Below are 27,939 nucleotides of genomic sequence, written 5' to 3' on the forward strand. Positions count from 1 at the left end.
TTTTCCAGCACCGGTGATGGATTTACACTGATCCATCCACAGTCTCTCTGACACAGGGGCTCTCAAGTCGTTGCCCTTGTGACCAACGGCGAGAATGGATGAGACAGCTGGTCAGGATTAGGTGAGCAGCCTGTGGCCCTGGAACTAAGTTGTGTTACTCTGCCCAGAGCTATGACCTTGGGCTCATTAGCATTATGCTCTCACCACCTAAGCTAAGCAGCCACTCATCAGCCACGATCCAACATACATCACTCTGGGGGCACAATGTGTTTTCAATCCGAGCAACGATGTGAGCCTTTTACTTTCAGGGCAGTTGATTGAGCCCACGACACCTAAAGGCTCCCTCCCACGTGGTGGAGTCTACCCACAAACTGTCCCTCAAGGCAGCCACGAGATGGCCAAGCACCACCATCCAAATCAAATGGCAGCTTTGACAGAGCTCAGGGAAAGCAAGAAATCGTCAAAGAAATTCCAAAGCATGTAATCCAAGTGCCCCCATGGAACAACATACCTGGCCATCCCCAGACTCGGGAAGTTGGCAGGAACGATGAGGATGTCCAGCCTGGAGAACGGGTGTGTTCCCAGGACAGAGTGTGCCGCCGAGAGGCAAGGAGGGACCAGTTGCAGAAGGGTCTCTTGACAGGCACCCCGGAGGCACACTGGGGCAAAGACCCGATGAGGAATAATTTCCTGGGTGGTAGCAGAAGGATTCTGGAAGCGGCAGGGGTATTCCGTGTGACCACAAATGCCAACATACCTGGGAACAACACGAAATAAACAGATGCGCTTTACGGTAAATCAGGTTTATTCTTGTTGCCATGGAGGTGAGCAACTCTCACAGAGGTGCACAACTTCTAAGAGACAGTGGTTCAGATGGGCTCACGATCAAGACAGTTAAATGAATCCTTGGCTTGTCTGTTTCTGTGCAGCAGTGAAAACTTACTGGTCAAAATACTTATTGACGTGCTGAACTGACTGAGTAGCTTCAATCTAAGCTAAGTGAAAGTAGATTTTACTACTTATTTTAGAATAACAGGGGAAAACCCTCCAAGACTCAAAACAACGAAAACAACCCCCTCCTGAAAATAAAACGCTAAATTTCTGCCCTCAGAAATGTACTTTTCAAATATCACCATGGGAAAAATCTCCAAATCAGAAACAATTTATAACTCAGAACATTAAAGATGGTGCAAAGCCAAATTTGGGATCCCATTCTGGAATTTTCTAGAATAAAGGATGTGGACTCAGGTAGAATAATGAACCAAACGACAGGACAGGTTTCAACTTTTCAAAAGAACACAATCCATTTTACTAACAAGTAATCTAGGTGTTCTTATTAAAGGCCATCAGAAGTTGTGTTCTTACAGTATACAGAGGCATTTTTGAAATGATACTTTCCCCAGTGCTCTTTTGATACAAATTGAACTGAATCAACCTTTTAAGGAAACAGATCAGAGCCCAACCGGTACCATCTGATCGCTGCCAGTTACTCTGTCAAAGGTGGAGCTGAACAAGAATTCCTAGAACCTGACTCATAGGCCTTGAGAGAACTTATCTACCCAAAGAAACCCACATCAAAGGGAACTCTATTTTTTTGCCTGTTAACACATCTTTTATTCAAACACAATGGAAAGCCCCCTCTAATTTTAATTTACAAATTATAATTCTAACTATGGGTGCTCGTTGGATTCACAGTGAATAATGAAAAACCTTAAAATGCTGGCATGTCCCAATAGGGACACGCCACAACAATACTTCCTCTCCAGATTTCTGAAGTGCCTTTCACTCATCCAAGGCCAGCACCGCCCAAGGAGATCCACACAGCTACGGAGATAAGCCTCGCCCTCCCCTAGCCTGGTGCATAGAACACAGCTTCCAGCACCAGGGACATTTCACCACTGTTGAGGGTAAGAAAAATGGGTGGAGACCCATCGACACTTCTGCCAGGATAAGATGACAGCAAGAATATAATTATTGACATCAAATGCTAGCCAAAGCCCCTGGACTGATACCCTTGCTTTATGGAGAAAGTGAGTAGAGGTGCCTGTTGATAAACATTTAACTGAAAATGTTGCAAATGTCTACTCACTGACAAGTACTCAAAGGTCTCATGAAGCCATTTACTGAGTTAACCACCTAATATATTTATATAGACGTATAATGGGTGATAATAATTTAAGCTTACACTCTACTAAAAAACTTTCAGAGCACATTAAATAATGGAGATACTGGAGGCATCTTCAGTACAAAGTTGCAGCATAAGTTTAAATTCTATCAAAGCACGATTTCGCAAAGAGGCATTCCACCGGCCTATCTAGAATCATATCATGGGGCCAGACTATTTCTTGCAGCCAAGAAAGGTCAGACAATAGTTGGAGGTATTTAAAAAAAAAAAAAAAAAAAAAAAAGCCCGTTTGAGGAGCACTGGGTGGCTCAGTATGTTGAGCATCTGGCTCTTGATTTCTGCTCGGGTCATGATCTCATGGAGCCTGTTTGGGATTCTCTCTTGCCCTCTCCCTCTTCCCCTCTCCCCTCCCCAGCTTGCATGCTCGCATCCTCTCAAAAAAAAAAAAAAAAAAAAGCCAATTTGTTGAAAAGGAAAGGTGAGTGAAATTCTCTCGGACATGAACAGCTCTAGCCAGGGGGATGAAGGTTATTCCAGCAGCTGAGTGTATTAGCACCGTTTTTCATAATCAAAGCCTGGGAGAAAATGCAGGACTTTAAGGCAATCAAGCTATGGATAAGTGAGACCATTAAGGCTCCCAATAAAAATGGAAGTGCCTGGGGCACCTGGATGGCTCATCAGTTAAGCTTTGGACTCTTGATTTCGGTTCAGGTTATGATCTCAGGGTCATGAGATGGAGCCCAGATTCAGGCTCTGCACTCAGCAGGGAGTCTGCTTGAGATCACTCTCCCTCTGCCCCTCCCCCTACGTACGAGCATGTGATCTATCTCTCAAATGAATAAGTAAATAAAATCTTTAAAAAAAATGGAAGTGGCATCAGGAAAGATGACGGGATCAGGAAAGCTGGGCTTCAGTGGCTGTTCTCAGACGGGCTAGCTGTGACGTGAGGCAAGCACCTCAATACCTGCGGCCTCTTACTCGTCTCACAAAAATGGTTGCAGGGGGAGGGGAGGAATTGATTAGAGGGAACTTACTGGGTGCTGGAACATTCTCTATCACTTCAGGGTGTAAACAATGGTCAAAAACGCATCAAGCCAAACACTTAAGATCTGTGCATTTTATTGTATGTTAATTATACTGTCATTAAAAACAAACCAAAAAATGGTTTCTAAGGTTTCTTCTGGCACTGTGATTCTATGGTAACTCTCCATATGAGGCCCTCGCCCCTCTTCAAGCAACAGCTTTGTTCCTGAAGTGGTGAGGGAATATTGTACGTTTATAACGTCATAAAGAGTCCCCCATGAAACCAGAATTAACTCGAAGATGTTAATTCTTCCCCACTAACCTTCGGATGCTCATTTCTGTATCTGTGTCTGCTCCAACCTACTCGGTATCATCAGCAAATCAAGCATTTGTAAATCGCTATTCTTTGTGCCCACACTCGTAATCAGGGTAAATGTTTTAATAGTTAAAATTGATAATAATGCCTGATTGTTACTTATAAATAATCTGCACTGATGATAAGAATAATAAACAATAACTCCTCCCACAACTGCTACTGAATATTTACTATGTGCCAAGAACTGTTCCGAACACTTCGTGTGTATTATCCCAATTAATCCACACAACATTCCTAAGAGGTAAGAACTATTCTTTTCATCCATCGTGAGTATTCATAAGCTCCTCCTTCTCAACCTTCCTTCCCCACATACTCCATTAATCTTGAGTAAATTTGGGTCCTGGATTTTTCTAGAAGCTGAGCTCAGCTGCTCTGTGGTTCTCTGGTTTCCTGCTCCTCCTTGTCAGGGTTGCCCATTAATATTGCCAAGAGTGGGAAGAACTGGTGAAATAAATATTAGGCTGGTAAATGATGGGATCCAGACCATTGGTTCCCTCTCCTACGATTGCTGGGCTGAAATTATTTTACAAGAGGGCTCTCCACGGAAGAAGGGTGACCACATTTTACTCAGAATCACAAGACTGGAAATTGCCTAAAGAGGGTCTCTCCTTCAGCCCTCCTCTTGTTTCAGGAACGAGATTTATTGAAAGTAGCTGACACAGACGTTTCCCTGTCATAGGCTCAAAAGGAATCACTGGAAGTTTCCCCTGGGAATGCATGTCGTTTTTTCACAGTTCAACCCAACAATTTAGTAATTATTTCCCGCATTCTTGCTCTACTCAAGGCACCCCAAAGGTATGCTGCATACACACATATGAATGAATTTCCAACCCCACCTTTGAGGAGTTTAGTTTTGTTGGAAGAAAAAATTTAAAATCCTGGTGAGTACAGTGACACAGTAAGATGTTTAGACAATTTATTAACATATTTTAGCAAGCAGAGTAGATGCTTGGATACGGTTGAAAATCACAAGTGTTCAAAATGCCACCACCGGCCCCCAATGAGTTGTTGACAATGATGTCAATACATACGATGATGCGGTTGTGTCTGCAAGCTGGATGGGTTTCCTTAGGGGCATTCTAGGATATTACAAAGCAAAATGCAGTGTGTGCTATTATAAAAGCCAGGAGGCTGAACTACACCAGGGAGCAAGGGCTGGAGAAATCACACCAAGCCAGGAAGATTTGGAAAGGCTTCTCTCAGAGCAAAGGGCATCCTGGAAACTGGCCTTTTCCCCCACGACTTATATATCATTCCTTCTCTCCTAGCCTTTCCAAGATGATAGAAATAAGGGCCTCGTGCTGCAAGGTCCACAGGCAACTTTCCAAAAGACTTCACAACTCTCAAGAAGACCGCTTCTCCCACCAAGCTGTCCCTTCTTCGGGATGAACCACCTCAATGCCTTTTCTTCCTCATGGTACGTATTTTCCACGCTTTTAATCATTTTTGCTGAGTTCCTCTGGACTTTATCCAAGTTTCCATGTCGTGCTTCAACTGTATGGGCCCAAAGCGAAGACAGTGCTTTAACAAAGGCCTCCAGAGGTTAAACACAACACAGAGATTCCTCTGTGCCTGGAGATGGTTCTACTGCAGCCGAAGGAAATTAATAAACTTTCAACAGTTTACCTAAGTGCCTTCTAATTAATGTATTTACTGAAACGTTCACCCAGAGTGGGCCGGAGCACCTGTGAAACTGGAGCTGGAAGAGGGAATGTTCTTCCTATAATTTAGCCCACATGAACAGTGATCAAAAGTTCAGTTGACCAGTACTTTGGCCAAATTTCTGGGACCCAGATGAACACTTTAGGCAAATGAAAGCCTGTGGTATATAAGGCCCCTATAAAAGTTACATTTACGTGAATTGAACTGGTGGTCTCAGGAAGGTTTGAAGTAGAAGAGGGGGGTGGGGGAGGCAAGGGGACCAGATGTGAACATAACCGAAAACACGACTGCAGTTGGCACTTCAGAGTACCTTTGTTGGCAAACTGAGCATGGAGCCAGAGATTTACTGGATAAAAACACAAAGCTACCCTCTGATGACTAAAGACAGCACACATGAAGCACGCAGCCAGGGAAGGATTAAGCAAATGCAAGCTATTATTTTATCAGCAGTACATTTCTGATGGACAAGCACGGTGATAAATGAAGGGAAAACTTAGTCATAGCATGTCAGACACGGAAGGGAGTGTGGGAAGGGCTCCACTCCCCAGGCCTCGAGTTCCCACCCCAGGACGTGCATCCCTGGAGTGTCACCTTTGACCCGGCTCCAGCTGCTCTGATCAGGCTGGCCACTCTGGGCTTCCTCTTTTCCAATCTGCTTGCCCACAGACAGGGTACTTTTTGGCCACGGGGCGGGCTGTGTGGACCTGTGCTGTGGGGGCGGGCAGCAGTCCAGCTGCGCAGGTAACTGGATGGGTAAGTCTGTCTCCTGGAAACGGAGTACTGGAAGGCCCACTGAGGCCGTGCCCCTGAGTAGTTCCAAGTCCAGCTTCTGTCAGTTATGAAAACCTTTCCTGTGCCCTCCTTCTGCCTGTTTCACAGCTGGTTGTAAACTCGAAAGGAGAAGAAAAGAGTCCCACTGACCCCCTTCCCCTAAACCCTGATGGGGATTTCAGATACCGTCTCTTCCCAGAATGCCCACGTGAAGTGGCCACGGCCTCCTCCTTCACAATGATGGAAGTAAACGAAGTGAAAAGCCATCTCAGTGGCCTCTGGGCAGCAGAGGGAACACATAAGAAATGGTTGCTCCCCACTCCCCAACCTTATATCCCTGGGAATATGGCTAGGAGGACAAAAGAACACCTTTCTTTTTTTGCCTTCCCCTAAGGCACACGGATTTCAACTGCACACCTCCTCTGACAGCCACACAGCCCCAGGCTGCTGCTTCACCATGAAGAACTGGAGAGCCCCAAGCAAAGTCTTTATTCCACAGAGCAGGAAAGCATGGCTTTGCCCCAAGAAACCTACCCAAGCGGTACGGATGGCACCTTCACACTCAAAAGCAGAACTCTCAACTTCTGTTGTCTGTACCAGTGCGACACATTCCAGTCAATAACAGTGACTCAATCATGGTATTGACTCTCCGGGTAGGAAGGTGGATTAGACTCCAGGTGAAGTATGGACATTATACACAGTTTTTAGAGGTGCCCAGGTTGGGGCACCTGGGTGGCGCAGTTGGTTAAGTGTCCGACTCTTGGCTTTGGCTCAGGTTGTGAACTCGGGGTCCTGGGATCGAGCCCCACATTGGACTCCACACGGAATCTGCTTGAGATTCTCTCTCCCTCTCCCTCTGCCCCTCCCGCTTGTGCTCTTTCTCTCTAATAAATAAATAAATCTTAAAAAAAAAAAAAATGTCCCCAAGTAAGATTCTGAATCACCTCTATAAGGAGTCAAGCCCAGAGAGGAATCCAGGTGTTGTAACTCGGTAGAGATATGAACACGGACACATTGCTGTCTAAAGCCTCAGTATCTTTATCTATAAAATAGAGATAATAAAGCCTATCTATCTTATACGCTTACCCTCAGGACTGACCAAGATGACATTCAGATCAAGACTTTCCCTGACTTCAAACATCCAGTGACTTCTGTATCAATTCAGGATAGGCTAGGATATGTTGCAATAACAAACATGCCCAGTGTTTCAGTGGCTTAACAAAAAAAAGTTTATTGCTTGCTCATAACAAGTCCACTGAGGATCCAAGTAACTCTCCAGGGCACCTGTCCCCCCCACACAGAAATCTGGGCTCCCCGAAATTGCAAAATGAGGCCTATTCTGAGCTCAGCGGCAGGGGAAGGGATCACTTGAGGGTCCCACATGCAATTAAATATTCCCACGTGAAAGTAACACGTGTCACTTCTGTCCACAACTCTCCTCTTTCCTCAAGTGTGCACAAATAAAATCCAAGAAGCAACCTAGGATACTCTATATAGCTCAGAGAAGATAGTCCAAGATAGGCAGGTTACTACGCTGGAAGCGGAAACTACCTCCCTTCCTCCAAAAAGCAAAATGCAAGCAATAAGACATGCCTGTCAAAGGAGAGGGCTCGATGGCTTTATGTCCTCACAGTACCAACCGCCACTGCAGCCACGGCAGTAAGAATAAAAGCAACATGGCAAAATGCAACCAGCACAAAAGGAATTTACTAAAAGCATATCTTAGTTGGTTTTCAAGGGTGAACTAGCCATCTGTACCATTACTCTGGGCTTTCTCCACCAGAAGGTACTGGACCTAGATACTCTGTGTAAACAGGAAAAGTGATTAAACTGAGCTGGGTGTAAAAGTCCTAGGAATGAATATGATGCAACGATGTACCATTTGGACACTTCACACCTCCTATGTACATTCCCCTCCCCCCTTCTGGCTCTCGAAGTTAGAAATAGCTGGACGTGTGGGGAGGCTGCGAGTGAATATCCAATGGCCAATACTGCTTTTTAAAAACCTGAAACAGATTTTTCTCTGATCACTCTGAAAAAAGAAGACATTGCTACCAAAGTTAATGGAGTCCTGACCCAGTAGGTTCTTTGTAACCCCATGACCTTGCGACAGCTACCTTGTGTCCTGTGCTCCGAAACAGGCTGACTAGCCCCACTGAGGGAAGGCCATCCCCACAAAGGTACTGCTACCAGCAGTCCCAGGAAGCAAAACAGCAGAGCGGCCTACAAAGTAATCCAACAGACAAGCAACCCTTCTTATTAAGTGCTGTTTTTGACCAAATAAGCACTGAAAACCAAAGTTAGAAAGTACAGGAGGGAGAGTGTTGAATGGAGGATTCTGTTGACTTACCCAAACACATAAAAATATTTCACCTGACTTCCCAGAGGACTTCATATATCCTTCTTTTCTCTTTCTTTCTGCATCAACAATATGCCCGCATTTGTGCCTCTCAATTCTNTTTCCCTCCCAGTAGGGTTTTTCCGGCGTGGATTAATCATATTTTGGTTGAGCTTCTCAGCAGGGATGACTCACATTCCCAGTGCTCGGAATAAATGCATCATACTGCTCCCTTAAGTGTTTGTTTTTCAGCAAGCTCCCAAATACCAACCTGAAGTCAGCCTCGGAAGGTGAGAGGGATCTCTCTGCAGCCAGATCCTCGGACAAGCAGGTCTCTGGCTTCATTTCTGTCCAGGAGCCCACTGCGACCGTGAAGGTGGACGCCGGCATGGGCATGGTTACATAGTAGTGCCAGCTTGCGTACCCTATAAACAGAAGGACAGAAACAACATAATGAGGCCAACGAAGGGTTCTGGACCTCACTCTGTAGATTTTCTTTTTAGGCACTTGAAGAACTTGTGTGCTAAGATGGTATGAGCTATTCTTGAGGGTGGGTCATATCTACCGCAGGGGCGTCACTACATGTTTCGGGGAGAGCACAAAGGGCTGATGGTTTCAGGGCAGCCAAAGAGGTCTGTAGCTCCCTGAAGACCAGGGATCAAGTGAGGCTATAAGTAAAGGATGGTACTTGAGGTGGTCACGTAAGGGCTGCAAACATGTAAGGGCACAGTCTGTATGCTGCTATGGAGACAAGAACATGTTTTCTTCTTTTTTTTTTTTTAAGATTTTATTTATTTATTAATTTGAGAGAGAGAGCACAAGCAGGGGGAGCAGCAGGCAGAGGGAGAGGGAGAAGGAGGCTCTCTGCTGAGCAGGGAGCCCGATGCGGGGCTCGATCCCAGAACCTGGGATCATGACCTAAGCCGAAGGCAGATGCTTAACCGACTGAGCCCGCCAGGCCAACCAAGAACATGTTATCTTCATACTTATTGCCTAGCACAGATTTGGCATAAAAAAAGATGCTCTGTTGGATGAATAAATGAATGGATGAACAAATGAATGATCACTTCTGTAGTGCTAAATTATTTTGTATACATTCAATTTAAGAATCAGTCTGAAATAAATATGGTAGAGAACAATGAGACTAGGAGAGGCAGATACCTGGGTTTTAGTCCCAACTCTGAAACTTATTAGCTGTGGAAGCTTGGGTTTATCCTTTTTATCTGTTCATGTGTTGGGCTGGTCCCTCATTCCTCACGGAGCAGATGTAAACCAGGCCTAGAGAGGTTCAGGGGCTAAGGACTCCCAGCTAGTTTGTAACAGGCCTGGAATTTCATCAGGGGCTCCCCGCCCCACCCGAGGGTATGCACGCCACTCAGGCCATTCGTAGTTGTGAAGGTGTTTACCAAAAGAACAAATGATTGATAGCTTATAACACTATCCTTCCTGACTTCTAAGATGGGAAAATGCTTTTAATGTTTCTGAAATCTGAATGTGTCATACAACCTGATCTAATACAGTATTTTTTTTCCCGGAGCATCTGCTATAAATTGATGGCGTGCCTTCAGGGAAGCTGATATCACCGCATGTTACAGAACACAATTCTCCCCTCCTCATGTTCCACGGAGGAAACTTCCATCACACGAATCCCTCTAGCTCTCTTTCAGCCCCTTACTAACTCCTTTGCTTGAGCTATTCCTCTCATTCTTGTTAAAAGTTTTAGATGGTCAGACACTCATGGAGTGGCCTATGATTGTCCAATTTGGTCAGTGAGTGGATAAGATATCAAATATAGGGTCAAAATAGTAACATGCCCATATTGGCCAGCAGACCTAACATGACATTTTTCAAAATGTTTTACCAGTAAAAATCAATAATAAAGGTTAGATTTTGATCTCCTTATGCTTGTCTTCTTTGTCTCTCAACTAATTCTGAACTCAAGAAGGTGGAGGGGTCATTACTTATTATTCCCTGAAACTCTACCAACTCAGATCCAAAGAAATACATTACAGAACTCCTCCAATGAAAAACAAAATTTTAAATAGGAAACAAAGATTTAAACATAAGGAGAAAATATGATATCAAGTTTGAATAAATATGACATGACATCAAGTTCTGAAGTCACTAGAGGAGATATTTGAAGAAGGAATATAGAAGGGCAGGCTCAGAACTACTGGAAACCCATCACAGAGGCAGCCATGCTCTCAAGCTTGCTTGCAAGGTCGTCCTGTTTCTGGAGTCAGAGCAGCCACATTTACCATCCCTCTCTCCACAGCTAAGACGCTGAAGGCATGCTCCTCTTTAAAGAGACAACCGAATCTGGCGATGTTGGAGCCAGTCCAGTGATGTGTGTAGCTCCTACTGAGCTTAAAAGAAAGCCATGGCTTTAAAGAGCACTGCCGCTCTGATCCCCAGCCAGCGAGAAGGGGGCAGACACAGTCCCAGCGGTCTTGATAAAAGCGTGACATGGATCCCACAGGACGTGCTGCCCTGAGCTCACCTCCCTCGTTTTTCTACCTTCCCTTCACTACCTCATCCTCTGCAACCTGATGCCTCCCCGAGGTTGCCCCCAAAGAACTTCACTTTGGACTGGGCAACACCATGAGAGGGTGGGGGAGGGGTGCCGATGAAAGAAGAGGGAAGGAGTTGTGGGTGAGGAGCTAAATCTTCTGAACAGCCTCAGTTTAAAATAAAAATCTTGACTAACTGAATTCTCTTAATCAAAGGGCTGTGGTCTGGTCATTCTTTCTCTGAAGGATATTTTGCAGTGTTTACCACAGGCCACTGAATTTCCCTTTTAAAGCTTTAGTCACTTGGGTATCAATAAATAAACAGCCATGGTGAGGCTTTCAGGTACAAATGGAAGGCTGCACACATGACGCTATGTTTGCTCCCCTCCCCCAAACCCAATTAAAGGATAGTAAAGGGATCTTTTTTGATATTTTTATTTTTAAGTAATCTCTACCCCTAATGTGGGCTATTTTCCCATCCCCCAAAGCCCCAGCAAATAACTGGAGATTCATTTTCTACAGAGAATAAGAAAGAGGGCCTCTAGACTGGGGGCGGTGTGAGGGAGAGGAAGAGGAAAAACAGCAAATGAATGGGATTAGATGAACATATGCATATCAGATGCTGAGACCCCCAGCCATCTTCTCTTATTTGGTTCCCAGAACGCAGGCAATCAGGCTTTTACCCTCCAGGCAGAGGAATGAAAAACGCTGAACAGCCCAAGAGAAGACAACTAAGGAGACTCATGTCAGAGGTGTCCTATGATCAGGAGTTGAGAAGCCAAAGCTCACAGTTGAGAAGCCCTACAAGGCATTCAGAGCTTCCAATCAGTATTTTAACCACCCCCCCCCTTCCTAAATGCCTGCAGACAAAGCAAGCAAACTCCAGGACCTCTAGAAAGCCCCTGCTGTGACACTGAGAGACCAAAACAAACAGAAACAACCAAGTTGAAGGTCAGTGGTCATGCAAGGAGGAGAAAACTTCAAAGAACACCAAACACATACCCACTAAGAGCTGAGTATTGCCATGCTGAAATAAGAATAGTATAATATTAAAAAAGATGCATTCCAAAGTAAAGAGAATGAAACACATGAATAGAAGAAAAGAAAAACTCAATAAAGGTGTGAGATGGAATATAAAGCTGGAGAAGTCTTCCAGAAAGTAGAGCAAAAGGGAAAAAAAAAAGGGGGGGGGGAATAGAAACCAGCTCAGCAGGTCCAATATCTAAGTAATAGAAGTTCCAGAAAAAGACAACAGAGAAAATAGAAGGGGGAAAAGCATCAGTTAAAAAAATTGAGAAAATTTCCCCAAATTTAAGGGACCATGAGCTTCCAACTTCAAAGGGCATGTAACACCCAGGACACTGGATACAAATCAATCCACACTGAGATACATCGTTATGAAATTTAGAACCCTAGGGACAAAAACAAGATTCCACAAGCTTCCAGAAAGAGGAAAGAAAAAGAAATCACATATAATAAGGACATTTTCAGACATGCAGTTTCACAAAAAATTCACCTCCCACGTATTCTATTCTCTGGAAGCTACTTAAGTATGTAAAATATGCTTCAAAAAGATATAGTAAACCAAGAGGAAGGCAGACAAGCCAATACAGGAGAGAAGCAAAGGGAACATGTAGAATAATGGAGAAGGGCGATCCCAGGAGCCAGCTATGCGCCCAGCAGAGAGGGCAACCCTGCTCTTCAGAGCACCTTCCAGAGCCCAGGGAGAGACTGCTTCAGGAAGAGAAAACTGATAGAAAACTTGATGTATTTGAGCATCTTAGAAGATTTAAACAACTTGCAAAGCCTCTGGGATTGGTAAATACTTAGAAAACCAAGCAAATAGGAAAAACAAACAACACGATGATTAACTCCATGAAAAACGAACATGTTGTACAGAAATAATAATGTAATCAAAGTTGTACAAGACTCGGCTTTTAATAGCACAGATATAATAATACAAAGAATATTGATCTAATCAAGGTTATGATATTAATTATATTGGGAAGATAGGATCTGGGGAAGGGGGGGTATGTGCGTGATGGTAGGGTGGAGAGAGCTAAATCCTTATCTGCCGTAGTGGGAAGATCAACCCTGAACAATCATGCATCTTACTGAACAACATGGACATATATATCAGATAATTAGCTAAAAGAGGTGAAAATGGTTACTTCTGAAACAGAAGAAATACAGTATAGGTACTGAGAATTGCTATTATGGGGAGGAGTGTAATAAACCCAGTGGAACTATTTGACTCTTTGAATATGTACATTTCTAGTATAAAAAAATCAGTCAATTAGTTAAAAGTTCATCTTAAGAAAAAAAAGAATAATATTTTTGGTCCTGAGGTAATATTAAAATGATAAAATATACCTCAGGAGGAAGAGACAAATTAGAGATAAGGAAGAGGCACCAGCCTATTAGAAAATCCTTTTAAGAATAAAACACTGGCAATGATTTTTTGGATTTGACATGAAAAGCACGAGCAACAAAAGCAAAAATAAACACGCAGGACAACATCAAACCAAACTAAAAAGCTTCTGCAAAACAAAAACAAAAACAAAACAATCAACAAAATGAAAGGGCAACCTACAGAATGGGAGAAAATATTTGCAAACCACATATCTGATACAGAATATCCAAAATACGTAAAGAACTCATACAACTCAATAGCAAAAATATGGTTAAAAGTGAGTAAAGAACCTGAATAGACATTTTACCAAAGAAGATATTCAAATTACCAACAGGTACACGAAAGGTGCTCAGTATCACCCATTATCAGGGAAATGCAAATCAAAGCCACAGTGAGATATTGCCTCCACCTGTCAGAATGGCTGGTATCAAAAAGACAAGAAACAACAAGTGCTGGTGAGAACGTGGAGCAAAGGAACCCTTGTGCACCACTGTTGGGAATGTAAACTGGCGCAGCCACTATGGAAAACAGTATAGACATGTGTCAAAAAATTAAAAATAAAACTACCATATGATCCAGCAATGCCTCTTCTGGGTATATACGTGAAGGAAATGAAATCACTATCTCAAAGCGATTTCGACATTATTCACAATGGCCAAGACATGGAAACAACCTAAGTGTCCATCAACAGAAGAGTGGATAAAGAAAGTGCAGTATATATGCACAATGGAATACTACTCGGCCATAAAGAAAGGAAATCCTGCCACGTGGACAACATGGATGGACACTGCAGGCATTATGCTAAGTGAAATATGTCAGACAGAGACAAATAGTGAATGATCTCACATATTTGTGGAATCTAAAAAACCTATCAAACTCAAAGAAACAGGTTATTGGTAGCTGACAGCAGTTGGGGGGCAGGGGAGGTGGCAGAGAAATGTGGGAAGGGGGGTTAAAGGGTACAAACTTCCAGTTATGTGATAAATAAGTTCTGGGGATATAACGTACAGCAAGGGGACTCTAGTTAACAATACTGTACTGTATTGTATACTTGGAAGTTGCTAAGAGAGTAGATCTTAAAGATCTCAAAACAAAAAAATACATATAATTACATAAAGGGACTGATGTGTTAACTAACGTTATTGTGGTGATCATGTCACAACACATACACATATCAAATCATGACACTGTATCCCCTAAACAATGTTATATGTCAATTATATCTCAATAAAGGGGGGGCAAGAATGAAACTGTGTACACAACAGGCTTTCTCCCTACAATTTGCATTGAAGTGTTGACCCGATTTTTGCTGTCCCTCCAGTTCTTGTACCATACACCTGGCACATGGGCAAGAGGACACTTGTGGAAACAGCAGGAACTGGAACCGCTTTCCAGACAGAAGAGTGCTAATGGAGTAAGGGGTATCTGTTAGATGGCTGCACAAAGTCACAGAGAGTGCCCAAATCACATCCTGTCCCAGGGCCTTTACCAGAATGTCTGTATCCTAGAGGGGATGTGGGGAGGGCGTTAGAAGCCATAAAGAGATGTGGCGGGGAGAGGAATGACATCAATGTTTTTTTTCTTTTCTTTACTTTTCTTGTTTTTTTAAGGCGGAAACCTTAAATGACCTAAAGTTTGGGAGTAAGATAGCAAAAGTGGTAGCTGAACCTCAGTTAAGTCCAGCAAAAACATTTCATAACTGTCATTGCTCCCTTGTATTCTTCTCCGAAGTTAAACAATGGAAAGAAAAGGATGGCGGGGGTGGGGGGGAGGCATGTATTGAAAACATCACCCAAACCTATATTTTAAATGTTCAAGAAGATTTTCTTCTATTCTACCCTCGAGACTTTTCATTTTTTAAGATTCTTAAAGTTCCTCCACTTAGTAGAGCTCATTTGGAATAAACTGTTTCATACTTCAAGCTCTCACTGCAAAGAAAGTTTTCTAGGCTACCAAGTGACGGTTAAGCAGGGGTGGATCAATGGGCTGTGCCGAATAAGAACTGGCTAGGAACACACTTTCCAGAGACCCTGGTTGGACCCTTCATAGAAGCTCCCCAAAGCTGTCCAGCCCTGGGCTTCTTGCCCAACCCCGGGTGAATGTTGGAGCCACTGCTGTGACAACTGAATGCTTCCAGTTCTCTGGGGGAGGTTTTTACTAGTTTCTTACTATGAGGGCATGTCTGGTAGGAAAGCCTCATATGGGTTGTCTGTTAATGGATTATTCCACTGAGCCCAATCTTGCATGAAGACTGCCCACTGCCACAGGGAGCTAGGTGCTCAATGAATACCTGACCTCATCCTCAAATCCGACTGGGAAAAATACAAATAACGAGGTGGAATGCCTGCCCCGAGAAAGCAGAGCATGCATTCCAAAGACAAAGAGAAATAATTTCCGGATTATCTATTGTTTAGGATAAGCCTATTTGCAAAGAGAATTGATGAGAGCTTATTTCTTCTGAATATGTCCATTGATTGAGCTCCAGTTCTGGAATCTGACTGCCGGGGTTCAATTCCCGGAGCCACACTTACCAGTGTGGGCACATTGCTTAATCTCTCTATGCATCAATCTCCTCCTCTGTAACAAGGGAATAATCATAGTATCTGCCCCCTAGGATTATGTGAGGATTAAATTAGATAATATAGAGAGAAATCACTAGACATAGTAATTGGCACATAATAAGTGTTGAAGAAATGTTAACTGCTGTTGTCTTTACAACTCTCTCCCCCTGTTGCTTGGGCTGACTGTCTGGAGGCAGAGACAAAGAATGTTGAAGGTATGGCTGCCACATGTGCACCGAAGCCTGTGGCCTGATGAGGCCCACATATGGGGTTTAAGGTTGAATGGCATTAAAACGCAACGCATACAAAGCGATCCATTTAAAGGAGAATGACAGCCCAAAGGGGGCATCCTGTATGACTTCATATAGAATGGGCCATTTGGAGACTATTTAAATGGTGTTTACTTTAAATGAGCCATCCTCGATGAAATAGACAGTGAATGCCTGCATTTTCCTTTTTGATTCAATCCACTTGCCCTAGACTCCCTTGCTACACCAGCTGCAAAACAAAGAGAACACGCTGTACTTGAATTAACCCAGAGTTTTTCCTCTGCAAAGGCCAGAAGCCCATCACACCACTGGATGATTTCACGGCCAGGCCGGATTCATTAGCAAGACTAACAGGGAGGGGGGAGGTAGGAAGGGGCCCAAAGGAAGTGGCACTCCCTAACCGAGCAGGCTTGAGCAGCCACCCATCTCGCCTCCCTTCTGGGCCTCCTCAGAAATTTCCTTAACAGCCCTACACCACCTTCTCAAATTGGAGCTTATTTAGGGTGGAAAATTCTTATACTCTGATTGTCTCACTAGTAAGACAGATACATCATATCAAGTATTGTTCTTAAAAATCACAATAGCAGCTGCTACAAGATCCGAATAGACATGTTCATGTCCAAAACAGGCCTGACATTTTCTTCAAAAAAAAAAAAAAAAAAAAAAACACACAAGATAATTGTATTTTCTGTAGGTAGGTTAGGGATTTGAAATGGGTCACCTTTCAAATCATGACAGGCAGTTTAAAATTTAGTTTTGAAAATTCTTCTAACTAGAGAGTGTTAAAACAATTGCCTTAATTATTTTCTTATTTATCACCTTAAAAAAAAACCACAAAACTGTCCTATGAATAGTTTTGAAGATTCTATCTTCCAAGGGAGGAAGACTGATGAGGAAAAAGGAAGAACATAATGGAATCAGTCCGGGGGGGGGGGGGGGACTTTTTCTGCCAAACCTGTGAAAAACTTTGCTAATTACTTGGGAATATCATTCTTATAAAAAGAAAAAAAATTTTAATATATTTTTTTAACTATTTCACAAATAGTAAATTAAATACAAAATGTATGGAAAGCCACTGTCCTATTCCTAGGGGAGTCTTAGAAATACTCACAAAACACATTGTAAAAATACAGCCACACCATCCACAACCACTCTGCTTCTACAGGGGCAAAAGCAGATTATTTATCTTTGCAAAGTTGAACATCTCACACAATTTTTTGTATGTAAAGAGTTAATGTTTTCACTGAAAATTAAAACAGGCACTTAAATTCTTCCTATTAAAAGCATTCACTTTATCTTTTAAATTCTTGCACTGTAGGCTAGACAAATAACATGAGGCATTTGGAAACATCGGATTGATACATGCTTTTACTGAACACATCAGATTTCTTTCCTCAATTCTTCTGTAGTCTCTTTTTTCCTACCTCACCACCGACTCTTTCTCTCGCCACTCCTGAATTTCAGAGTTTCCGACCCTGCCACTCCATACATCAAGCTATTTCATGATTTTGGAATACCTTTCTATCGCAAATTCAAGATGCTTAATATGTACAGGAACATGTGTATGTAGGAAAATGTGTATTTATAAGTGTGTATAAATAGTCGCACCGTACACAATGTGCATGTTTTAACACATTCCGTGTATTTCTTATAATAATAGATACACGAAAAGGAGAGAAAGGTCCCGGTTTGGGTTGCTCTTCCTCCCTTGGCTTCCTTGCCCAGTGCTTGGGTCTTTCAGCAAACCTCAGCCCTTTCTCTTTCACTACTTTTTAGTTGCTGAGTCTCCACGTTCTGGTTTTAGGAGTTAGTGCCACTCTCTTGAAACCCGTGGCGTGACTGTCTTTCGTTAGTTCTTCTCTGCTGTTGCTCAAGGGCTGGAACTGGCACCAGAACAAAGGAGACAGTAAGAATGCTCTGGACTGGTATGCGCCGGCACTGCCGAACCAGGGTCATGTGCCAAGTCATGCCACCGCTTCTCAAGCACCAATGCCACCCAGCCGGGCTTCGGCTTTCCTTCCCCGCAACATGGTACCGCCTGTGGCATAGGAGCCCCAGAAGAGAATGACCTTCAAGATCATTCTTGTGAACCAGGTGAAAGAGCGCCACCTACCGAACTGAGAACACAAGCGCCTCCCTCTGTAGGTTCTGAGGTTTTCCCTCATGGCTTATGAATGCCTAAAGGAATACCCTGCACCAGGCTTGTTCTTCCAAATCTCATGCACCATTCTGACCTGTGACACAGATTACCTGGTTCCCCTTAACCTTAAGTACCAGGTGGGTCAGCAAACCAGGCACCAAATCTTACTGCTCCAGACGGTCACAGGTACACTTTCAAACTTTACTCACAGGAGAAAATCCATGAATGCCAAGCCTGAGACAAAAATCCACAGCAGAAAGAATTGGAACACGCCTGCCAAAATCATCATTATCCAAAAGAAATCATGATGACTACCCGGATGCCAAATATGGTTAAGTGCAGCACGAGGAGGGCAAGCGAGAACTGGTCAAAAGCAAATCACAAACTGACAAAGATTTGGGAAGTGCCAGGGCCTGATGTGAGACCTTATGAGGAAGGTAACAGAGCAGAACACTGTCTCAACCACCAGTACCTTTCTAAAGAGAAAAGATGAAAGCATTCACTCCTACTCCTACCCCTTGAAACATAATGTATGTGTACTAGCCCAGAATAAAGTTTCCTCAGTTCTAGAAACAAGGAGCTTTCTCTACTTTGCATTCTCTCTTTGTGGTGAAAACTCTTAATCACAACCATTCCTAAATGTCTTTTACGTTACCATTTCCTCATACGTAATTCCTGCTTGCATACTGTGGGAGCAGTCTAAATAGAATTGCTCATTTTGAGCCATCAAGAGGGAAGAAAGTTGGCTTTCAAATGCACACAGGAGGGTCTGGACCCTGAAATCTTGGCTTTTTCCTGGAATTTCCCACACAAAGTCAAGAGAGTATGTCAGAGAGTTGGTCTATTGGGCAGGCCAGAGTAGCATTTTGCCCAGGATGAAGTAATGTCTACAGTCCCTTACTTTTGCACAGAAAAATGAAATCAGATACTATGTGAGGGCACATATAGTTTTTAACAACTTTCACTTGTTCATATGCTTCTTCTCTTACAGTTGTAAGGAGCTTAAGTTAGTTTTGTTCATTTACTTGAAGCTTTCCATGAAAAATATGTGGAATGTTTTATTTTTCTAGGAAGTAGGAATACACTATGAATTAGACCCTGCAAAAATAAAATAAAACTAAACAAAAGGATTGCCAAACAGGGAAAAACAAGAATGTAGTATGCCAGTTTTTTCTTTTAAAATCTATTGAACCTAGAGAAGAGGCATAAACTCTAAGCAGAAGCATAACTACAGAAATGACCCTGAAATCATTTTTGTTACTATTCAGTAGTGCTTTTAAATTCTCTTTCCATGAACGCATTACTTCTATCTGATTACACAGAACACATTTATTCAACCAAGTATCGAGCACCTGTTACATACAAAGCACTTTTTTGGGCGTGGGGTCTCTGTGCTTAATAGTCGAGCTACATTTCGGCAGGGAATATAGCCCGATGATAACACACAGGCTAACATTTCTGCCTGCCTGAATGAAATTATGCTAAGGAAGTTAGATAATAAAGGAGCCAAACAAGTCAATCTAAATCTATAGCTTTGACGTAGCCTTCTTGAAAACAAACAAACAAAAAAAAGGTTGGCGACTTCTGAGCTAGTAAAATTCTTATGATGGTCATCAAGCTACAATCTAAACCATTAGCCTTCTTTTTATAAACAGCTAGGAGGAATGACTTCCCTATGTAGCAAGGACTCGGAGGTCCCTCTTGTGATTTCTGTCCCCTGCCCAAGGGCTGCTGTCATTTCTGCTGCTGGTATCTGCCTCATTACATTATGCTGCTCCCAGGTGCCTTGCTTCTTTCGGGAAATCAGCTGGTGCCTGGCAAATGTGCTAAACATGCTGATGTGTCATTGTGATGGAAACTGTGACTTGTGGGTCGGTTTTCCGCTAGTGTTTTCAAGGAGAGCTCATCGTTTTAAAGGGCATTGTGCACAACAGAGGGAGGGCCTAGGAGACCACTCTACAATCTAGAAAACGTAACTTGGAAAGGAAGTAGTATCATTTTGTAGCCACATACCCTTATTCTCTAAGGAGCGCAGAGACATTTGGAGACATTACTCCATCCTCAGGGCAGCCATTTTGGGTCTGGCAAAGAGCTCTGTTAGTACTCTTTCCTGGTTGTCCTTTGAAAAACCCCAGCTGTGGACTGCAGGGGAACTGCAGTATTAGGCACAGAGTTTTTTCCTTGTCTAGCTCAATCCTCCCTCCGTTCGAATTGGTAAAGTCTGCTCCGTGATATCGCCTCAGTGTAAGTAGTGTGAATGGAAGCCCATGCTATCGCGTTAAGCGTAAGTGCTAGGGACGGAGGCGAATCACAATTACCATCTGCTTCATTACAACGCGGCCCTGAACTGGTAATTCTGAAAAAAAAGATCCACAGACGTAGTCCTGCAAGTATGAATATTTTCCATGGAAATTTTAATGTCAGTTCTTGTGTTAATTTTTTAAATAATCTTCAAATAGACAGACAATTGACAGATACCACAGGGGTCAGAAGGCTTTTTTTCTGTAAAGGGCTAGTTACTAAATATTTTAGGCTTTGCAGGCCATACAGTCTTTACTGCAACAGTTCAGCTCTGCCGTTGCAGCATGAAAGCAGCCATAGGCATTGGTCATGTTCCAATAAAACTTTATTTACAAAGACAGGCAGTGGGCCAGATTTTGCAAGCAGGATGGATCATCCAGATATAACTGAGCGCTACCAAACAATTTCAGAGTTCACATCTCCATTAGTGTATATGACTGCGCAGGGACATGCAGCACTGCTTTAATTATTGAGAGACAATGAGAAAAGAACATAAGGATGTTGTTTTGTGTAAGTAAAGGCTAGATGACATCACAGTATGCTGTGTAAACAAAAGCTTTACAACACATGAAAGAAAGTGGTGGAGAACAAGATCATCACGTGGCTCAGGATAGACAAGCCACCAGAATCTCAACAGAACCTTCATGAAGCTGTTAGCACTACATTCATATTGTGAGGGGCAATTATATTTCAGCCAAATATTAATCTTTACATTAAAATTGAGTTGCTTATTTGAATTTTATTGACTTAATAGTTTGGTCTATGTTTAATTTATATTTTATTTTGGCTTTATAGATGTGTAAGAGTTATTATATAATATTATTATATTATAATATGTAATATTATAATATAATATCTAACAGTTTATGCCTAGTCTTATATTTATACTTTCTAAAACATCATTCTAATACAAATAATTTAAGTGAATTCCAGTGAATCAGGAGATTTTCCCCCCCTCTGAAAAGATAAATAATGCCCAAGTTTGAGAAACTGCTAAACACAAGCCTTTACATTGGAACTGCAGGGCCATATCGTGAATGAGGAAGTATGCAGCCTTGGTGAGGTGGGGGTAGAAAGAGCCACATAGCATCCTGGGAAGTGTAGTCATCACAAGTAGACCACAACAGACAGCAATGGAGTCTGGAGGATTCAGGGTATCAGTGCCTCCTTGAGACTGTAGGGTTTCATATACTCAATCAATTCGGCATGTCATGGAACCAAGTAGGGAGGGTAGAAAAATATCCTATGTGAGTCCAGCAGAACTTCATTAGACAACTGACAAGGAGACACCATAGCCTGGATAAAGGAGCTGTCTGCTTCAGTAACCTCTCATGTGATGAACAGAGAGTGGGTTTCAGGCAGCACACAAGTGGGCAGTGACTGGAATGAAGGGAAATCCATAGACTTTATCCTGTCTGTTGGTACATACCAGAGAGGAAGGCCATGAACACTATATATATAAAAAAAAAAAAAAAAAAAAAAAAAAACAACCTCAAAATAAAGGTCAAAGAAAACATTGTTCTAAGGACTCAGAGGAAGAACAAGCCTCAGAAATCAATTTACCACAGAAACGAAAATGAGCTTAGGAAACTAGCAGTGCCATTATGATACAAGAAGACATAACTACTATGAAAAAATAGTAAAAAGCTATGAGAAGACAACAGGCTGAGACAGTGTAACAGTAAGATCAAAAGACAACAAAGTAACAAGATAAAAAAGATGAGGAAGGATTGCAAGAAACTGTTACAGTAACGACTTAAATCTGTAATGTAATTACTAAAGAACAAAACGTCTCTTCAGAAAATCAGTGTTACAGAGTGTAAGTAAAAACTGAAAAGGCAAGCCATACAGACTGGGAGAATATATTTGCAAACATCTGACAGAGGGCTTGTATCTAGAGTATATAAAGTACAGTATATATATAAAGTATATACAATCTAATAATAAAACAACCTAAAAACCCACATTAAGTAAATGAGTGACTTGAGAGATGCTTTTTAAAGGAAGATATAAGAATGTACAAGAAGTACATGAAAAGTTGCTCACCATCATTAGCCATCAGAAAAATGCAAATTAAAACCACAAGGAGATAGTATTTTACACCCAGCTGGAGGGCTAAAATTAAAAGGACTGACAGCACCAAGTGTTTGCAAGGATGCACAGCAGCCAGACTCTCATACATTGCTAGTGGAATAGAAAATGATTCCATCACTTTGGAACTAGTTTGGCAGATACTTACAGAGTTAAAATATACATATGTGATCCAGCAATTGCACTCTTGGGGATTTACCCAAGAGAAATGAAAATCTGTATCTACAAAAAGACTTACACATGAATATTCACAGCATATTTTTTGTGATGGCCAAAAAACCCCTCAAATGTCCCTCAAGGTGAGCAGATTAAAAACAAAAAAACAGGGGCGCCTGGGTGGCACAGCGGTTAAGCGTCTGCCTTCGGCTCAGGGCGTGATCCCGGCGTTATGGGATCGAGCCCCACATCAGGCTCCTCCACTGTGAGCCTGTTTCTTCCTCTCCCACTCCCCCTGCTTGTGTTCCCTCTCTCGCTGGCTGTCTCTATCTCTGTTGAATAAATAAAATCTTTTTTAAAAAATTGCAGTTTATTCATATAATAGGTGACTATTCATCAATTTCTTTACTAAAAAAAAAAAAAAACTTTAAGTATACTCTACCCCAACATGGGGCTCAAACTTACAACCCTGAAATCAGAATCACGTGCTGAGCCAGCTAAATCCCCCATCATTTTTTTTAAAAAAAGAGAATAAACTATTGTCACATGTAACAATACAGACGCATGTCACAAACATGTAAAGCCAAAGAAGCCTGACACAAAAAAGCACACACAGAATAACTCCATTTGTATGACTCCATAGGAGAGGTAAAAGTAATCTCCAGATAGAGCATTCAGATCAGTGGTTGACTGATATGGAGTTAGGGACAGACGGCAGAGGCACAAGGAATTTCCAGGGTACCAAACATAGTCTACATCTTCATAAGGGTGCTGATTAATTACATAGGTGTATATATTTGTCGAACCTCATGAACAAGGCTTAAACTGTGTGCATTTTATCAGATATAAGTTATATTTTAATAAAGTTGATTTTTTAAAAATGGTACCCACAACTATCTACATCCTAGGAAGTTTTGAATTACATAAATTGAAAAAAAGTTCTATGAGTCTCTAGGCAGGAAAATCAGACTACTTTCAAAAAATTTTTAAAAAATTGATATCAGATTTCTCCTCAGAAATACTAAGGGATGATAAAGAAAACATTTACAATCAATTTAAGAGGGAAAAAAGTCCTAAGAATTTTATACCTAGCCAAGGATTGTTCATAACTAAATATAACAAAAAGCCAACCTAAATAGGGGAGGGCTCAGAAAATATACCACAGGGGTGCCTGGGTGGCACAGCGGTTAAGCATCTGCCTTCGGCTCAGGGCGTGATCCCAGCATTATGGGATCGAGCCCCACATCAGGCTCCTCCGCCATGAGCCTGCTTCTTCCTCTCCCACTCCCCCTGCTTGTGTTCCCTCTCTCGCTGGCTGTCTCTATCTCTGTCGAATAAATAAATAAAAATCTTTAAAAAAAAAAAAGAAAAAGAAAATATACCACATATCCACCCTTCTAGGAAAAAAATATTGGGGCGCCTTGGTGGCTCAGTTGGTTGAGCGTCTGACTCTTGATTTTGGCTCAGGTCATGATCTCAGGGTTGTGAGATCAAACCCCATGTTGGGCTCCATGCGGGGCATGGAGGATGCTTGGGATTCTCTCTTCCCCTTTCCTTCTAGCCCTTCCCTCCCCCTAAAATTACATATATATATATATGCCATTTCCCAGCTGAGAGATGATTCAAACTTAAGGGCTCAAAAATAAAGAAAGTCTAAGTACTTATTAAAAATACGATTTGAAACTGAATGAAAATATAAAACAGTAATTGTAATTCCTAGAAGAGAAGATATAAGATGAAAACAAAGTATAAAAACAATATCAGTCCCAAGCCACAAACTGTATTAATTAAAACTTGGGAACGTGGGTGAGGGAAGATGAGAGAAGTAAATGCCCATTAAATTTATTATTTGATTTTAAGCGAAGTCAAGAGCTATCGGTTAACTAACTTGTGAAACAGCCATTTATGGAATACTCTAGTCATAAAAATAATGAGGAAGCTCTTTATTATGTTCAGATATGAAATTAGCTATAAGATAAGTTTACTCTAAAGGAGGAAACAAAATACAAAAACAATGTGTATAGCATGTTACAATTTGTGCAACAAAAAAGGAAAAACTTGGGGCGCCTGGGTGGCACAGCGGTTAAGCGTCTGCCTTCAGCTCAGGGCGTGATCCCGGCGTTCTGGGATCGAGCCCCACATCAGGCTCTTCCGCTGGGAGCCTGCTTCTTCCTCTCCCGCTCCCCCTGCTTGTGTTCCCTCTCTCGCTGGCTGTCTCTCTCTCTGTCAAATAAATAAATAAAATCTTTAAAAAAAAAAAAAAAAGGAAAAACTATACACAAAAGAAATTGGTCACCTTGATTGCTTTGAGGGGGCAGTTTCTGGGTAGCTGGAAATTAGGAGCAAAAAGAAGACTTTACTGCCCTTTCTTGTCCTTTGCTCATTTGTAAAGAAGCCATGTATTTGTGACCAATTTTTTAAAAATAACATTTTTAAATGTATTACTTGTTTTGTCTTGACTTTGAAAATCAAGTTAACACTCACTGAAGACTCCAGTACATGCGTAAATTCAGTTTCTGATAAAGGAGATATCACAAATCAAGAGTATACTTCTCAAGTTGAGCACTAAGTAATGAACAGAACTGCCGAGTCACTGGACTGAACACCTGAAAGTAATATAACAGTTATCCTAGCCATGCTGGAATTAAAATTAAAAACTTAATTTTAAAAAAGGAGATACTACAAGACAGCAATGATCTAATAAATGATCTTGGAGCAACTGGTTTCCTATTTGGGGAAGAAAAAAAAAGTTTAGTACTCATTTCACAACCCTAACCAGAATAAACTGCCAACAGATTAAGAGTTAAATTACAAAAATTGAACTAAAACTTAAATAAAAGTATTAGAACAAAACAGGTGAATCTCAGAGCAGCAAAAGACTCCAAGAGAAATTTGACAGATTTGACTACATAAAAATTAAAATCTCCTATAGATGAAAAACATTACATGAAATTAAAAGGCATACTATAAACTGGGAACAATACTTTCCACAAACATCATAAGAGATTAATATCTTTATTTTATTTTATTCTTTTATATAGAAGACTAGCTTACAGATTTACTTAATGTAAGTCGGTAACAAGGGGAGCCCTGGGAAGGAAACGAAAACCCGAAGAAACCAGTGCACTTTTCTGCTGCCTTTAATGAAGAATGGAGGGTCAACTCAGGAACAGCCAGAGGGAAAGAGACAGTAGGAGAAGGTATGTGCGGGCTCGGAGCTTCCATGCTTTCTCCCAGCATCTGTACATTTACCAACCCAGAAGCTCCAGTATCTTTATTTTTTTAAAGAGCCAATCAAATTAAAACATGAAACACACTTTTGAAAGCCTCACTAAGGCCTCAGTATAAAAACGGGCAAAGTAAGTGAAGAGTTAATGAGAACAGTTAAGAAACACTGGAGGACAAGTGGAACCTCACTGATAATCAAAATAATCCAATTAAAGAGAGACCTTCTCTGGTGGAACAGACAGGTGACGCTCCTGGTAACTCCTCATAGCTACTCACGGGAGTGTAAATTGGAACCTCTCTGGAAAATAACTTGAGAAATGTACTAACAACCTTAAACATGTTCAAAACCTTTGACTCAGTAATTTTCATTTTATATAAACTAGCCACTCAGGAATTTAATGCAATATAATAGGGGAAAAAAAACTCTGGAAACAATAAAAATGTCTAATAATAGGGAAACATCATATAAAATCTGATACACTCATACAACAAAATTATTATGCAGACAATAAAATCATATTTTTGAAAAATACACAGTGACCTAGAAAACATTCAAGATATACTAAGAGTGAAATAAGTGCAATATAAAACTGTTATATGCTAGGATGACAGTTTTGAAATGATAACATGTAGTACGCATATGGATTTTAAATACTGGAGGGAAATGAAGCAAAATGTTAGCAACCATTTTCTCTAAAATTATTTTTTTATTATTTTTGCTTCTCTATAAATGTTAAAGTTTCCATAATAAGTACATGGGAGAAGACACAATATTTTAAATGAAGAAATAACACAACCAGAAAAATTTTACCTGGAGTTAATGCACTCTGATCTCAACTGAAAAAGTTAATTATTGCAATAAGCAAGTGATTTGCAGACAAAACCTTGATGCATTGACACTTGCCTTCCATCTTTCTTACACACCTCTGGTTCAGAGCCAAATGGGCAAATAGTGTGCAGAACAGATGCCTTAGGAGGACAACTTCAGCGGGCCAGCCAACAGGAGCTCTATCGCCCGGCACAGGGAATACCCTTACTGAACTACAGGCAAGTCAACTGTAACAAACGATGTTTCCATGACACACTTGCTGGCCCCAAAGTCTTCAACCAGGACCACCCACTTAAGGCCCACAAACCACCAGGTGAAAGCAACTCCTAAAATAACCTAGGAATTGATAACTCTGGCATGAAGAGCCCCCATGCCATGTCCAGACTCCCAAGTACCCCTCCCCATCCCCTGCTAGTTTCTCTGGCAAAATGTTTTTAGTATGTTCATTCCAACCCAACTCATAAAGGAGCTCTTTAAAGTTGAGAAAAACATTGCGTATTGGATCCCTGGGTCCACCATGTGTGCACTACAGAAAGAAGCACAGAACACATGTACAGTACCTTCCCGAAGCTGTGTTGGCTTGGCAGAATTTTCCCCACTCATTAAAACAACAAAAGATGCAGCTGCTCGAACTGTAGCCTGCCATGTTGACATGGCAACGGGTGGCTCCTGGCATGGAAAAAGGGCCCTGTTGTTTATGGGAGATCCCATAGTATAAACACATGGCCTGCATAAGAAAGACAAAGAAACAAAAGGGGGGAATCTTTAAATAAGTTGTCACTTTTCTCACCACCATGGTAGTGAAGGTTAAGTTGAGCTTTCAAAGAGAAAACATTTGAGGCTTTGTAGTTGACTGATTTCAAAGCATTTTGAACTGAAACTGCCAAGGGCTGGCTATGTGAATAGCCGAGTAGTAATTTCTCCCAAATGAATTACTTAAATATGTAAAGAGTTTTTTTTTTTTAAAGGGAAAAATATTTTTTTGGATAAAGTTTTAAATACTAGTCTGCCAATTTTAAATTTATACTACCCTTGCCCCTCCCCTTAGGCCCTTACACCTTCAAAAGAAAAAAAGCTTGAGAGACATTCTTACAAACCTTTTGGAAAACATTCTGGAAAAGAAAATATGTTTGGAGATCACCGAGA

At 41.6% G+C, this 27,939-nt stretch overlaps 1 protein-coding gene across 13 annotated transcripts in view; it reads right to left on the reverse strand.

Moving 5' to 3' along the window:
* Positions 1–27,939, reverse strand: part of AOPEP (aminopeptidase O (putative)) — a 348,963-nt gene that overhangs the window by 275,587 nt on the left and 45,437 nt on the right. For all 13 annotated transcript variants that reach the window (XR_005831814.1, XR_005831819.1, XR_005831818.1 and 10 more), the window contains 3 exons: positions 27,354–27,520; positions 8,567–8,720; positions 512–757 (listed from right to left, as the gene is read on the reverse strand). Coding sequence is in view for 6 of the 13 variants with exons in the window: in XM_040620156.1 (XP_040476090.1) it covers positions 512–757; positions 8,567–8,720; positions 27,354–27,520 (567 nt within the window). In the remaining 7 variants the exon portion in view is untranslated. The remainder of the gene's footprint in view (positions 1–511; positions 758–8,566; positions 8,721–27,353; positions 27,521–27,939) is intronic.

This window comes from Ursus maritimus, unplaced genomic scaffold (genome assembly GCF_017311325.1).
Source record: "Ursus maritimus isolate PB19 unplaced genomic scaffold, ASM1731132v1 scaffold_34, whole genome shotgun sequence".
Classification (NCBI taxonomy): domain Eukaryota; kingdom Metazoa; phylum Chordata; class Mammalia; order Carnivora; family Ursidae; genus Ursus; species Ursus maritimus.